Source organism: Scylla paramamosain, chromosome 17 (assembly GCF_035594125.1).
Source record: "Scylla paramamosain isolate STU-SP2022 chromosome 17, ASM3559412v1, whole genome shotgun sequence".
Classification (NCBI taxonomy): domain Eukaryota; kingdom Metazoa; phylum Arthropoda; class Malacostraca; order Decapoda; family Portunidae; genus Scylla; species Scylla paramamosain.
Window position 1 is genome coordinate 18,689,342 of NC_087167.1, and position 13,301 is coordinate 18,702,642.

At 35.9% G+C, this 13,301-nt stretch overlaps 1 protein-coding gene across 10 annotated transcripts in view; it reads left to right on the forward strand.

The window, feature by feature from the left end:
• Positions 1-13,301, forward strand: part of LOC135108568 (RNA-binding protein Pasilla-like) — a 145,705-nt gene that overhangs the window by 56,944 nt on the left and 75,460 nt on the right. For 6 of the 10 annotated variants that reach the window (XR_010272349.1, XR_010272348.1, XR_010272347.1 and 3 more), the window contains exon 4: positions 12,686-12,866. Coding sequence is in view for 5 of the 10 variants with exons in the window: in XM_064019705.1 (XP_063875775.1) it covers positions 12,686-12,866 (181 nt within the window). In the remaining 5 variants the exon portion in view is untranslated. The remainder of the gene's footprint in view (positions 1-12,685; positions 12,867-13,301) is intronic. The other 4 variants (XR_010272351.1, XR_010272350.1, XM_064019707.1 and 1 more) reach the window with 1 other exon arrangement.

The following is a 13,301-nucleotide window of genomic DNA, read 5'->3' on the forward strand; positions in this document are numbered from 1 at the left end:
CAGTATTTGTTTGAAGCACATATATATGAAATGGCTAAGGTGAAGCTTTTAGTTGCCAGTGAAATGTTCCATAATTTCATAGCTGGGCACAACAATTGCAAGTTCACTTCAAGTGCATATCTGTAAATTCATACTTTCTGCTGCCACAGATCTAATGCTTGGCATCTGCAGTACCACAAATGCAAAACATGTTTTCAACAAAACAGTTTTCAGCTATTAAATAATCATTGCTGCAACCATTATTCAGGCTAAAATCTCCTACCCTTTTTTTTATATTCCAGCAATATTCCACAGTCTGTTTTCATTGATCCACACCCAGTGGCGTATCTTGTGACTTCCTTAAAGAAATTTCTATTACGATATCATAAATGACAGTTTACATCAAGCTTGTTACCTAAATATCTTTCCACACATTATTAACAACAACAAACAACAATCTGTTTTTATGTAAAGTAAAAGTACTTGCAATGTATTTTAGTAAAATTTACTTTTGAAGTAACAAATTCCTATCACCTAATTATTGTAAACAAGTTGGTTGCCACTATTGATTTTCTGTTATAATTGTGGTTTTGAGGATACTAAAGGATGCATCTTTGTACTCAGGCAACCTACCTGTCACTGTGCCCCAAACCATGCAAGCAATATGCTTTAGGAGTAACAAAAGTTATGAATAATAACAGGCAGGATTTATTTTATTATTTGAAATCCAAAAGTGACTATTTTTAGCATCACTTACCATCACTGCCTGTATATACAGCCAGCCCTCAATATTTGCAAGAATTAGGTAACAGACATCCATGAACATTGAAAAATCTATGAATAATTATGCAACCCTAAAGAGAAACTCATGCCATCCTCACTACTTTTATATAATCAACTTAACTGCCAATACTGTGTAATTACCACACACCCTTCCATCTCTATATTGTCGTGAGTATAGAAATCAAATATGTACTCTTGTTTTCTTAATATAGTATTTAATCTGTATTTTTACAAACGAACAAGACAGGGTGTTGTGGAAGGTTTCATATGGAGCATGGTGAAAATATGTTGATGTTAACACAGATGTGGTCACACTGTGAGTGAGGGAGAAGGACAGCAGAGCAGTAGTGGGAAATGTATGCAATATACAGATGCTCCCCGACTTTAAACATTTGAGTAATGAACAGAGATACAAACAAGAGGCTTGGCCCAGGAGAAATTTAGTTAACTGTAGCATCAAGATCAAGAGGTGGCTTCTTGTATATATTTCTTTTCACACCACTGCATCAGGCTGAATGTGAAGACAAAACACATACACTTATTGTGGATATGAGTGAGACAAGAGGATATAAATGGAAGATAAAAAGGGATGACTATAAAAGAGATTTGAAAAAAAAAGTTTTCCACATAGAGTAATAGAAATATGGAATGGATTGAAAAAAGGAAGTGCCTGATGGGGGAGGTGATACATGATTTCAAGGTCAAATTAGATAATGAGAGAGGTAGAGATGTAAGGTCAAATTAGATAATGAGAGATGTAGAGATAAGATAGCACAAGCATAGCTCCCCTTCCATATGCTACAACTAGGTAAATTCCAGGTAAAGTTTTAAATGTCATGGCACTGCACTACATTGCCATGACAAATGTGAGGACAAAATACACATGCAGTTCTAAATGTGGCGAAGCCATACTGCTGTGTCACACCAAATGTGAGGACAAAATACACAGTTTAACAGCATTGCATTTCTGTCATGCTAATGTGAGGGCAAAACACACTTGTGTGACAGCTGCATTGCTGTGTTGTCAAATAGGAAGACAAAACATGCAGTTGTGATGTGGCTGCACTGCTCTATCATGCCAAATGCAAGGACAAAACATGCACTCATAAGGTGGCTGCACTGCATCATCATGCTGAATGTGAGGACAAAACACACTAAAACAGTGCTAGGCTCTGTGGCCAGTATAAATAAGCATTTTTGATGTTTATAACACCCCAAGTTTCTTTGTCTTCAAGCCTAGCGCTATGGCTTTGGAAGAAAGCAAGCATGAAACTCGAGAGGATGTTGTACACCCAAAATATTTTATGAAATTATGTCTTATGAACAAGTCAAAATAATGCTACATTACAAATTTAAAAAGTCTTTGATTATTATTGCCTTGATTTAAATATGAGACAGCCTTTCTCCAGTTACACATGGTGAGAATGAAAGACAGGTGATTTGTCTTCATCATGATGCATGGTTAAGCATGGAGATAAGCCAGTTTTGTCCACTCCATTCATCTTTAAGAAGTTTTAACTATATAAAATTAATTACTGCTGCTGAAAATAATTCTGCATATTAAAAAAACAAGATCAGTTAAACTCTACACATCTCGTACAGTGAGACAAAATTAATATTTATAGCTACTGAAAATAGTTATTCAAGAAGTCAAAACTTACATTTTAGGATTTGATATTAATTTTTAGTATAGCTGCAGATGGTGGCAGCTCAATACAGAGTTGCCAGATGCTGCAAATTATATTTGGTGTGTGGTATTATTTGATTTGTAATTTTACAGTTATTTTATGGTCATCAAGTACTCATAATATTTGATACCAAGCAAATGGTGTTGATACTTTCAAACATACAAAGCTGGTATTGGAAGTATTATTATTTTGATATGATGCCAACCTCTAGGCCAAATGCTTGCTATGCATATGGCTGGTATCCCATGAATCAGGAATGTAATTATGTTACTCCTAAGTGCTATTAACCATAGATACACTATGATCTACATCATAAGTGGTCTCTGAATCATATGTTTTGCACCAGTGAAAATAAAGACTGGAATATTGTTGGAACATAAAAAGGAACATAAAAAATTCAAATCTGATTAATGGTATATAGTGAAGAGTAAATAGAAACTATGAGTGATATACCATCCATAACAAGCAAGTCTTGTAGCTTTGGGCTTTCTCCTTCTAATTACGCACCTGAATTTTTGCTACAGTGCTTAGTTTCTGAGATACAGAAACTCCTTCCTTTTGCATGTCCAAGCATGCTCAAGAGTATCAGTGCTCCAGATGGTTTATGGAATGAAGAGGTTAAATATGAAAGCAATGTATAATTAAGATATGGATAAGAATCAACAAGAAACAAAGTGTTGATCGTCTTGAGCTCTGATTGCTATGTTATGGCTATCACTGTGGCTGCTCACTCCTAATTGAGTGTCTTGGAGGAAAATGTGGGGGCTGGAAGGTTGATATGCCCACCTCATTTTGGCAACCATTGGCATCACTAGTGAACTTTACCATGCCAGAAATATCCAGACATATTTGCATTTGTGGTCTCCCACAACACAAATTCTCAAGATTGCAAGGGCTGCTGAAAATGCAAAATAACAAACTAAAACCAGTCTCCCATAATTTAAGGATATGTATTTTTAAGAAGTGCCCAGCTCTGCATAATTCATGTGTGTACATTGGTACCTTGATAATATAATGAGATAATTAAGGGTTTACTTTTTGTGTGGCTCATTGTGGGGCTACATTGAAAAATAAATTAGTTTATATAGCTTCTTTAAGAGAATTTATTTTATCTTTGGTCATTGTTAACTTGAAAATAGTCTTGTCTGTCCATATTTATTTTCTGTCTGTTTTTTTTAGTCATTCATAGCCTATAATTATATATAGATGTATAATTATATTAATATTAACATTAGAAAATAAAATGAAGAGGGATGCATGGATGTTCTCTAGTGTCTAATGAAGTAAGAGGGCTGCATGGATGTGTCTAGTGTCTGTATGGCTGTATGGCTTTATTTATTTATATACTTATCTAGTTATATTATTTTATTTATTTTTATTATTCTTTAACTTATTTGTTTATTTACATTAAACTTTCATAAGTTGGCATAATAGGGCTCAGTCTTTACAGATGCCAAAATTCTGACTTACATGAAATATCACTAGAGCTTTGGAAACCCCCTCTTACAGACTCATAGTTTCAGTTTCATCACTTTCCTCCCTGTAGAGTCTCCCTTACATTTTGCTTTGAGGATATACTTGTCTTTCTCTGCTATGAAGAATGGCATAAATTTTGATGAAATGCTTTTAAATATGTACTCCTACTTGGCAACTTAACTTTCATTAGGCTTGTGGAAGCCAAGAGCAGACTTGAGTGGACAGTGAGTCTCAGTCCCCTAAAGAGAAAGAGGGTGTGTGTAGCATCTTGTCCATGCTTCTCCCCCCACCCTCCCACGCCCTCTGCTACCTTAGTCTTTGGCCACACTGGTGGCAGCCACAAGTAAGCAGGCAAGTGAGATAAGTGGCAAGAAAAGTGGGAACATTGTATTAAGATGTGGCCACACTGACAGTGAGAGGATGTGGGATGGGGTGATTCTTCCTGCGGCCCACATCGAGACAGGTCACTTATGTCGCTTGCTTGGCGCAGACAGTTTGTTGTCCAGCTTTTGTTATAGAACAGTTTGCATTTATTAAATTAGGGCCCAGAAGTGAACCCATGTTGATACCATCATTTTGTTCTTAGTAATTAACATTAGTCACAAATACAGTATTCTCAGCTGCTAGTTTTTAACACATCCTTGATTTGCTTCTAAACCCTGCACTATATTTGTCCTGTCAAATAAAGCAGTATATAGGTCAGTAGTTTAACCTAAAAGGAGACTGGTAAATAAAGAGGTGATATGAAATCATGCCTCAAAACAGTCCTTAATTGAAAACTCCTCATTTCTTTAACAAATGTGAATGAACTATTGATAATATACTGATTACTAGTAACAGAAGAAATTATAGGTAGTAGAATTTTGAAATATTGTAACCACAAGTGACTGCTGTATAGCAGAGGGAATCAGTCTAACCCTGCCACATGCCTGTTTGCCTGCTTTTAGTGTAGTCAACACAATTGCTCACCCTCCCACCTACTCATTTGCAACTGCTGCCAATGTGGCTGCAGCCTAGTATGCCATTGGCATACCACAATTGCATAAAAAACTCAAAAATGCCTAAATTATCAATACAAAAGAGAACTTTCTCTTGCAAAAGATGTATTGAAAAAAAATATAGCAATGTGGCTTGTCTTGAGTCTTGCAAGAGGCAGAGACATCATGTCATGCCTCTGTTGCCCATTGTGACATCCTTGCACTCTGTGAATTATTCTTGCCTGCTCCCTCTCCTTCTCAGGAGTATAATGTATCAAGATTTGATATACAAGCATCATTACAAGAGGGAACAGAAATGGAATCTGTGAAAACGATGTAAATCCCAATTGGAGCTTTAAAAAAGTAGTATCTTTATGCTATTTGTGCAAGAATGAGTGATAACTGCATCTCCTATTTACTAAATGGACTTGAAACAAATATAAGACTGGGATGAGTAGCTTAGGGAGCTTTGACACTCTCTTATTAAAAAATAATACTTGAAGGGGGAACCAGGAGCCTCAGGCAGCAACTTTCTAAGGTCTGGCGAGTCCTGTATCTTTTTAATAAGAAAATCTTTGATTATGTATTTGATATAAAAAGGGGATGCTTTGATTGGATCAGTTTTTGGAACCGTGCTCTTTAATTCCTTTCATGTCACATAAAAAAAAATAAATAAATAAAAATAATACAAAGTAGTTGGTGAGCACAGCAGAGGAATTTGGTATCATGCTGCGATAGACTGAGGAAAGAGGTGTCAGTTGTGTGCCATTTTGGATTAGTACTAATTTGGTCTCATTAATGTTGCCTTTTTTGCCTTTTATTATGGTTCCCAAGCATGAGGCAGATTCTTCTCATGGCAGTTAATTAAGGAAAAGGATAGCAATCACTATGAAAGTTAGGTTAGGCATAGAGAGACGAACACATAAGGGAGAAAGGCTGACAAACATTGGCTGGCTGCTTGGCTTGAGCTGGTTGACTGTAACTACAATTATCAAGCTTATGATCACCACCTTGAACATGTGGAAAGCTCTGCTTCATGGAAATCAAGCAGCATAATGGCCTGATTATTGAGATGGAACATTTATTTGTGGTTTGGTTGGAAGATCAGCATCAACAACATATTCTAGTGAGCTGTATGTTACTTCAGAAGGCTAAAACATTATTTGAAGTCTTGAAAAGTGAAAAGTGAGAAGGGATTGAAAGTGAAGAGTTTTCAGCCAGTTTATTCAACCAATAAGGATTGGTTTATTAGGTTAAGTTTTGTGCTAATTTGCATAGACTTAAGGTGCAAGGTGAAGGTGATAGTGGTGTTGTGAAAGCAGCAAGTGATTTTCCTATAATGTTGGCAAGCATAGTGTGAGCAAACCATAGGAATGAAGTTGAAGAATCTCTCTCTCTCTCTCTCTCTCTCTCTCTCTCTCTCTCTCTCTCTCTCTCTCTCTCTCTCTCTCTCTCTCTCTCTCTCTCTCTCTCTCTCTCTCTCTCTCTCTCTCTCTCTCTCTCTCTCTATATATATATATACTGTGCATAGGTACTTACTTTACTTAGTCTGGTTCTAATTTACACTGAAGTTCAGTTTATAACATGGCATTGGAACAGAATTGAGGTGTAACGCAGGGACCCTCAAACATGTTGTTTGAAAAAAAATACCCAACCCACTTTTTTGGGGGGTTTATAGTTTTTTTTTGGAGGGGGTTTATTTATCTTTTGTTTATTCTTCATATTTTCATGTAAATCAGTTTAAATAAGCAATTAAAAAGTAATCTAGAGTGAAACAAGAGGTTTCAAGTTTCTTCCTTCATGTAGGAGAAACACTGGCCAAAAGCAACAAAAATATAATAATAATAAAAAAAGGCCCACTGAAGTGCCAGTCCCTAAACAGTGGCAAAAGTGGTCATCAAAAATTAAAAGATAACTGTTGGGAAACCTCTCTCTTGAAAGAATTGAAGTCATAGGAAGGAGAGAATACAAAAGCAGGAAGGGAGTTTATCAGAGAAAGGGATGAATGGTTGAGAATATTGGTTAACTCTTGCATTAGAGAGGTGAACAGAATAGGGGTGAGAGAGAGAAGAGTTTTGTGCAACGAGGCTGCAGGAGGAGGAGAGGCATGCAGTTTGCAAGTTCAGAAGAGCAGTTAGCATGAAAATAGTGGTAGAAGATAGCAAGAGATGCAACATTGTGGTGATGAGAAAGAGGCTGAAGACAGTCAGTTACTTCGAGGAAAGGAGTTGATAAGATGAAATACTTTTGATTCCACCCTGTCTAAAAGAGCAGTGTGAATGGAACCCCCAATACATGTAAAGCATACTCAATACATGGACAGATAAGGGCCCTGTTCAGTTTGCCACCAGAGGGGTGAGAAAAACTAGCGGAGACAACTCAAAACGCCTAACTTCATAGAAGCTGTTTTAACTAGAGATGAGATTTGAAGTTTCCAGTTTAGATTATAGACTGAGGATATTTAGTGTAGAAGAGGAGTACAGTTGAGTGTCTTTGAAGAAGAGGGGATAGTTGTCAGGAAGGAATTGAATTTTTTAATAATTGAATAATGCAAAGTTTGCTCTGCCCAACCAGAAATTTTAGATAGATCAGAAGTCAGGCATTTTGTGGCTTCCCTGTGAAAAATGTTTACTTTCTGAAGGGTTGGATGTTGACAAAAAGATGCGGAAAAGTGCAGGGTGGTGTATCATCAGTATAGGAGTGGATAGGACAAGAAGTTGGTTTAGAAGATCATTGATGAATAATAGGGAGAGAGTAGGTGACAGGACAGAACCCTGAGGAACACCACTGTTAATAGATTTAGAAGAACAGTGACCATCTACCACAGCAGCAATAGAATGGTCAGAAAGGAAACTTGAGATGAAGTTACAGAGAGAAGGATATAAGCCATAGGAGGGTAGTTTGGAAATCAAAAGTTTGTGCCAGACTCTTATCAAAAGCTTTTTGTATATCTAAGGCAACAGTGAAAATTTTATGAAAACCCCAATAAGGAGGATGACCAAGATTTATTAAGGAAAATTGGAAGATCACCAGTAGAGTGGCCTTGACGGAGCCCATACTAAACAATCAGATATAAGGTGGTAAAGTGATAGATATTTAAAAAATTTTCCTGTTGAGGATAAATTTAGGAATTTAGAGGCAGGATACTAAAGTAATAGGATGATAGTTAAGGGATTAGAGTGGTCACCCTTTTTAGGAACAGGCTTGAATGTAGGTAAACTTCCAGCAGGAAGGAAAGGTAGATGTTGGTTGGTAGAGTTAGAAGAGTCTGACTAGGCAAGGTGCAAGCAAGGAGGCAGTTTCAGAGAGCAATAGGAGTGACCCCATCAGGTCTGTAAGCCTCCTGAGGGTTAAAGCCAGTGAGGGCATGGAAAACATCATTGCAAAGGATCTTAATGTGTAGCATGAAGTAGTTGGTAAGTGGAGAGGGAAGAAGCCCTAAATCATTTAAGATGGAGTTTTAACAAAAGTTTGAGCAAAGAGTTCAGCTTTAGAGATAAATGAGATGACAGTGGTGCCATCATCTTGAAATAAAGGAGAGAAAGATGAAGTAAAGTTATTGATATTTTTGGCTCGGTGCCAGAAGTCATGACGGGAGTTAAATCTTGAAAGATTTTGTCACTTTCTATTAATGAAGGAGTTTTTCGTTTGTTGGAATCATGCTTGGTATGATTCCAAGCAGAAATATAAAGTGCATGAGATTCAGGTGATGGAAGGCTTAAGTACCTTTAGTGGGCCACCTCTCCATCATGTACAGCATGAGAACAGGTTGTGTTAAACCAAGGTTTGGAAGGTTTAGGTAGAGAGAAAGAATGAGGAATGTATGGCTCCATGCCAGACACTATCACCTCTGTAATGTACTCAGCATACAAAGATGGGTTTTTGACATGGAAGCATTAGTTATTCCATGGAAAATTGTTCCATGGAAAATTGGAATGATACCTCCTCAGTTCCCTCCAATCAGCAGAGGCAAAATGCCAGAGACATCTCTGCTTTAGGGGATCCTGAGGAGGGATTGGAGCAATAGATATGAAGTTGTGATATGAATACAGATATGAGGTTGTGATTGGAGGTGCCCAATGGAGAAGATAAGTTGACAGCATAAACTGAAATATTAGAGGTTAGGAAAAGGTCAAGAATGTTGGGCATATCTCTAAAATGGTCAGGAATATGAGTAGGGTAGCTTCAGTTCCTATAATGTGTACAGCACTCACAATCACAGTAACTTTCAACATCAAAGTATTATATGGTTAAATATTATTGAAATGAATAACATTGGGGAAGACAGTGCATGCATGGCAGCATTGAATGAGGCAAGCAAACTTCTAGTAAGCAGTGTCGCCAGACAATCTACTCTCAAAATCCCTCAACATTATTCTGGGAATGATTTCCCCAAAGTCCCCATTCCGTATATTTTCATACATGTCATGAAAACACTGAAATATACATGTGATACACCTACTCTTCATGTACTGTTGGCCACATTCCTGCAAGGTCCATTTAGTGTTGCCAATGCTGGCCAAGATCGTGACTACAAAACACTAATAGTGAGCTTTGCTTGACCCATTCATTGGTGGTAGGAATTGGTAAGGCAGAAGGTTGAGGGAGGCAACAGAAGTCTCCCTACCACAAATGAATGAGTCAAGTAAAACTCATTACTAGTGTTTTGGAGTTACTATCTTGGGCAGTATTGAGAACGCTAAGTGGACCTCCTGGGAGTGTGGCAAACTGTACATTAAAATTGTTATTATGAATATAATATACAAGAAATAATTCATGTTTAAAGAATAAAGAACATTATATATGAAGTAGCATAATGTATTAGCAGCATAGTAATATTTCTTGGAAACCTTAAAAATCCCAGATCTGGATTGTATGTCCCAGTCTCCCCATCAGTGCCTCAGAATCCTCAAAATTAGGTAGCACTGGCAACATAGTTGGCAAAAGACTGTAGGAGACAATCAGAAACAGCTGACAGGACAGCTAAAGGACTAGTCATACTGAGGTGACATTTTTGTATTTGGAGGAAAATTAGTGTTCATGATTAAAAGATATATGTTTACCATTGGGATTCAGGAAAATTTGTATTCAGACTTGTATGTGTTCAGAGGCTCTACTACATTGGAAAAGGTGATACAGAACACCTAACTTTGTGAAAGCTGTTTTAGGAAGAGAAGATATGTGAAATTTTTAAATAGATGAACAAATAAAGTTTTGAGGTATTGAACAGCAAAAGGTTTGACCTGCCCCAATCTGAAATAATGGGAAAGTCAGAAAGATTAAAGGTTAGAGATTGCTAGTGAGTAACCGAGTGATGGGAAAGTTCAAACACTAAACTAGCCTTCACATACATGACTGATTGCCAAGGAGACTTCTTCACCCACATGAGACCTTAGTCAGCCTAGGCTGTGGCGGCATCAGTGGGAAGACTTATTCTTTTATCATGCCATATATATATATATATATATATATATATATATATATATATATATATATATATATATATATATATATATATATTAAACTATTAGTTGTATTCTGTGTTATAGAATGCATATTATAGTTAACAACACAAAGGACAGTGATGCTGGTAAGAAGACACTCATGGGTCTTATGGTATTACTTATGTTATAAGAAAACTGTGAATGTATTATGACCCTATACTTACATACATTATATATATATATATATATATATATATATATATATATATATATATATATATATATATATATATATATATATGACATGGCATTGCTGGCAGGTCTTTGGCCATTACCCATTACTTCCTTGCAATTACTTCCTTGCCCTTCCCTTGCACATAATTATGGAGCCATCTTTGCCATTACCATCATTCAAATGAGTCTTTAGGTGAATTTAAATGTCTCAAGGTCCATGTCAGAGCAGTGGACACAAGGTGTGGTGTGATAGAATAACAAATACATCATGTAGGTGCAGTAGTCATACATTGACAGTTGAAAACTTCTTGAATTATGACTTTGAACTGCTATAATAGATTCCTGCATAGTGATTGGCAGCCACTTGGTCAATCATAATTTAAAAACTATGAGGGGGCATGGCTGTCTGTGCTAATCAGATGAACGTAAATTTAATTAATGAGTGCAGTTGCTGTGCCCACATTGATTAGATCTAGCACCAGTTTTATGAGTATTTAACCATGCCACAAAAATGTTGGATGAACTTTGAGCAGATTATTCCATAAAGTATTTAGAATGAATTGATGTGATGGTTTGTTACTATGGTTATTCCATAAAGTATTTAGAATGAATTGATATGATGGTTTGTTACTATGGTTATTCATCATTACTAGCCAGTTTTTTGGTTGAATAGCATAGTGTCGAAAATGGTCAATGCATCTTAGAGAAGTGAATGATATGTGCCTAATTGGTTTGTCTCTCATGTTTTGGGTTTTTCCTTCCTTAAAGTTTCAAATTGGGACCATGTAGGATAACAGAATCATAAATATCACTTGGGATTAGAGTGACATAATTGAAATATATATATATATATATATATATATATATATATATATATATATATATATATATATATATATATATATATATATATATATATATATATATATATATTTTGGGTTCTCAATTATAAAGGGTTGGGGAAACAAACTTCTTCGTATCTGGAAACTGCATGTCTGACAGGGCCCTGGCTGATTTAATCCAGATATGCAAGCGTCTACTGTACTGGTATTGAGGGAGAAAGAAAAGTTGACATGCATCACTACTGATACTCCCTCTCAGGCAAACTTGGCTCATCTTATCACATATTCGGTCAGCTGCTTCATTTCTGTAATTGTTTACAAACTTATTTCCAGCACTTCTAAGTATTTCAGAAACACCTTTCATTAGACAGTCATACAAAGCTCTTTGCATAATAATTGTCAAGTCTCCCTATTATTCTCTACAGATAAACATCCTATCCAAATTCTGTTGTCACTCAAAATCCTTTCCTTTCATCATCAATTTTTACTATCCCTATAACATTCTGAACAAAGTCCACCTAAACTATAGTCTGCACCATATCTTAATATTTTGCTCATTGCTCCAGTCATTGTCAGTTTCCTATCATCGTCTCTTCTTAAATATTAAATTTTCAAACTCTTCCTGTTTTCTCTGAAATCTGCAAACTATAGCTGACCTGCAAATATATAGGATCTTTCATATTGCATTATTTATCTTAATATAGAAATTCTCATTTGGTTATAGTCTTGAGATTCTCCATATGATGGCTTACTTAGATATTCTTCCTGTATATGCATGCCACAGATTTATAACTTTTCCTTGATATTTCAAGAAGGCTTTAAGCCAAGGCAATTTGATAGTTTCTACCTCTCATGCAGACATGCTTCATCACAAATTTGGTGCTCAGTCTTGAATAACTGCTCTGTACTCTTCCAGTCCTCCGAATAATTTGCTTGTTTACTCTCACCAGTACTAAATATCCAGTCAGGAATGTCAAAGAAGTCTCTAAGAAGTAATTAAATCAAGGTACCACTGTATTTTCTAGTGATTTTTATTTTTGTTTTTATTTATTTATTTTTTATATACAATTATTTGTCATAGTGGTTTAGACAATGATTTATGCTTTTTTCTAAGTATTAAGTGGACTTTATTCTTAAATCTGTATATGTTTGGCTAAGCTTTTTATGTTGCTGTATTGTGACTTACATGTATGATTATTTTCTTTGCTTTTATAAGAAAAGCAAAATGTTTCCATTAAGTACAATTCATCTACCTTCATCAGATTTCAAGAAGTGCTCATTCCCTGCAGGTGAAGATTTTGGTCCCCAATAGCACTGCAGGCATGATCATTGGTAAGGGTGGCACTTACATCAAGCAGATAAAAGAAGAAAGTGGAGCTTATGTTCAGATCTCCCAAAAGGCCAAAGATCAGTCATTGGCAGAACGTTGTATTACTGTCATATGTAAGTTTGGGTGTTTTTATGTGAAGTGAATTTAATAGTATGCTCTCATCAAACAGACCAGGGGAAGATACTAGATCTCCTTTGTGTGTAGATGATATTTATTAAATAAACAGTATATATGTGTGCTTAACATATAATAGTATGGTTTTGTTTCTTGGCTTTGCATCATATAAAACTTTTTCTTATTTTCAACTTATAATTATATGGCTTTGCATGAAGGGTCATAATAATTGAGGAGTTTAATCAGCATTTTATCATCAGCAGGAAGTTTCCAAAAGATTTCAAACTTTTGTTGGCCTCTAAATCCTCAATTTTACCATGATGTAATGCATGCTGAATTGCAAATTCTCATGCAACTTGTGATGCTATAGTCTTTGAGTTTAGAGTAAGTGGTAAAGCAGAACAAAGTAATGCTTTATCAGGTTACTTAGTAAA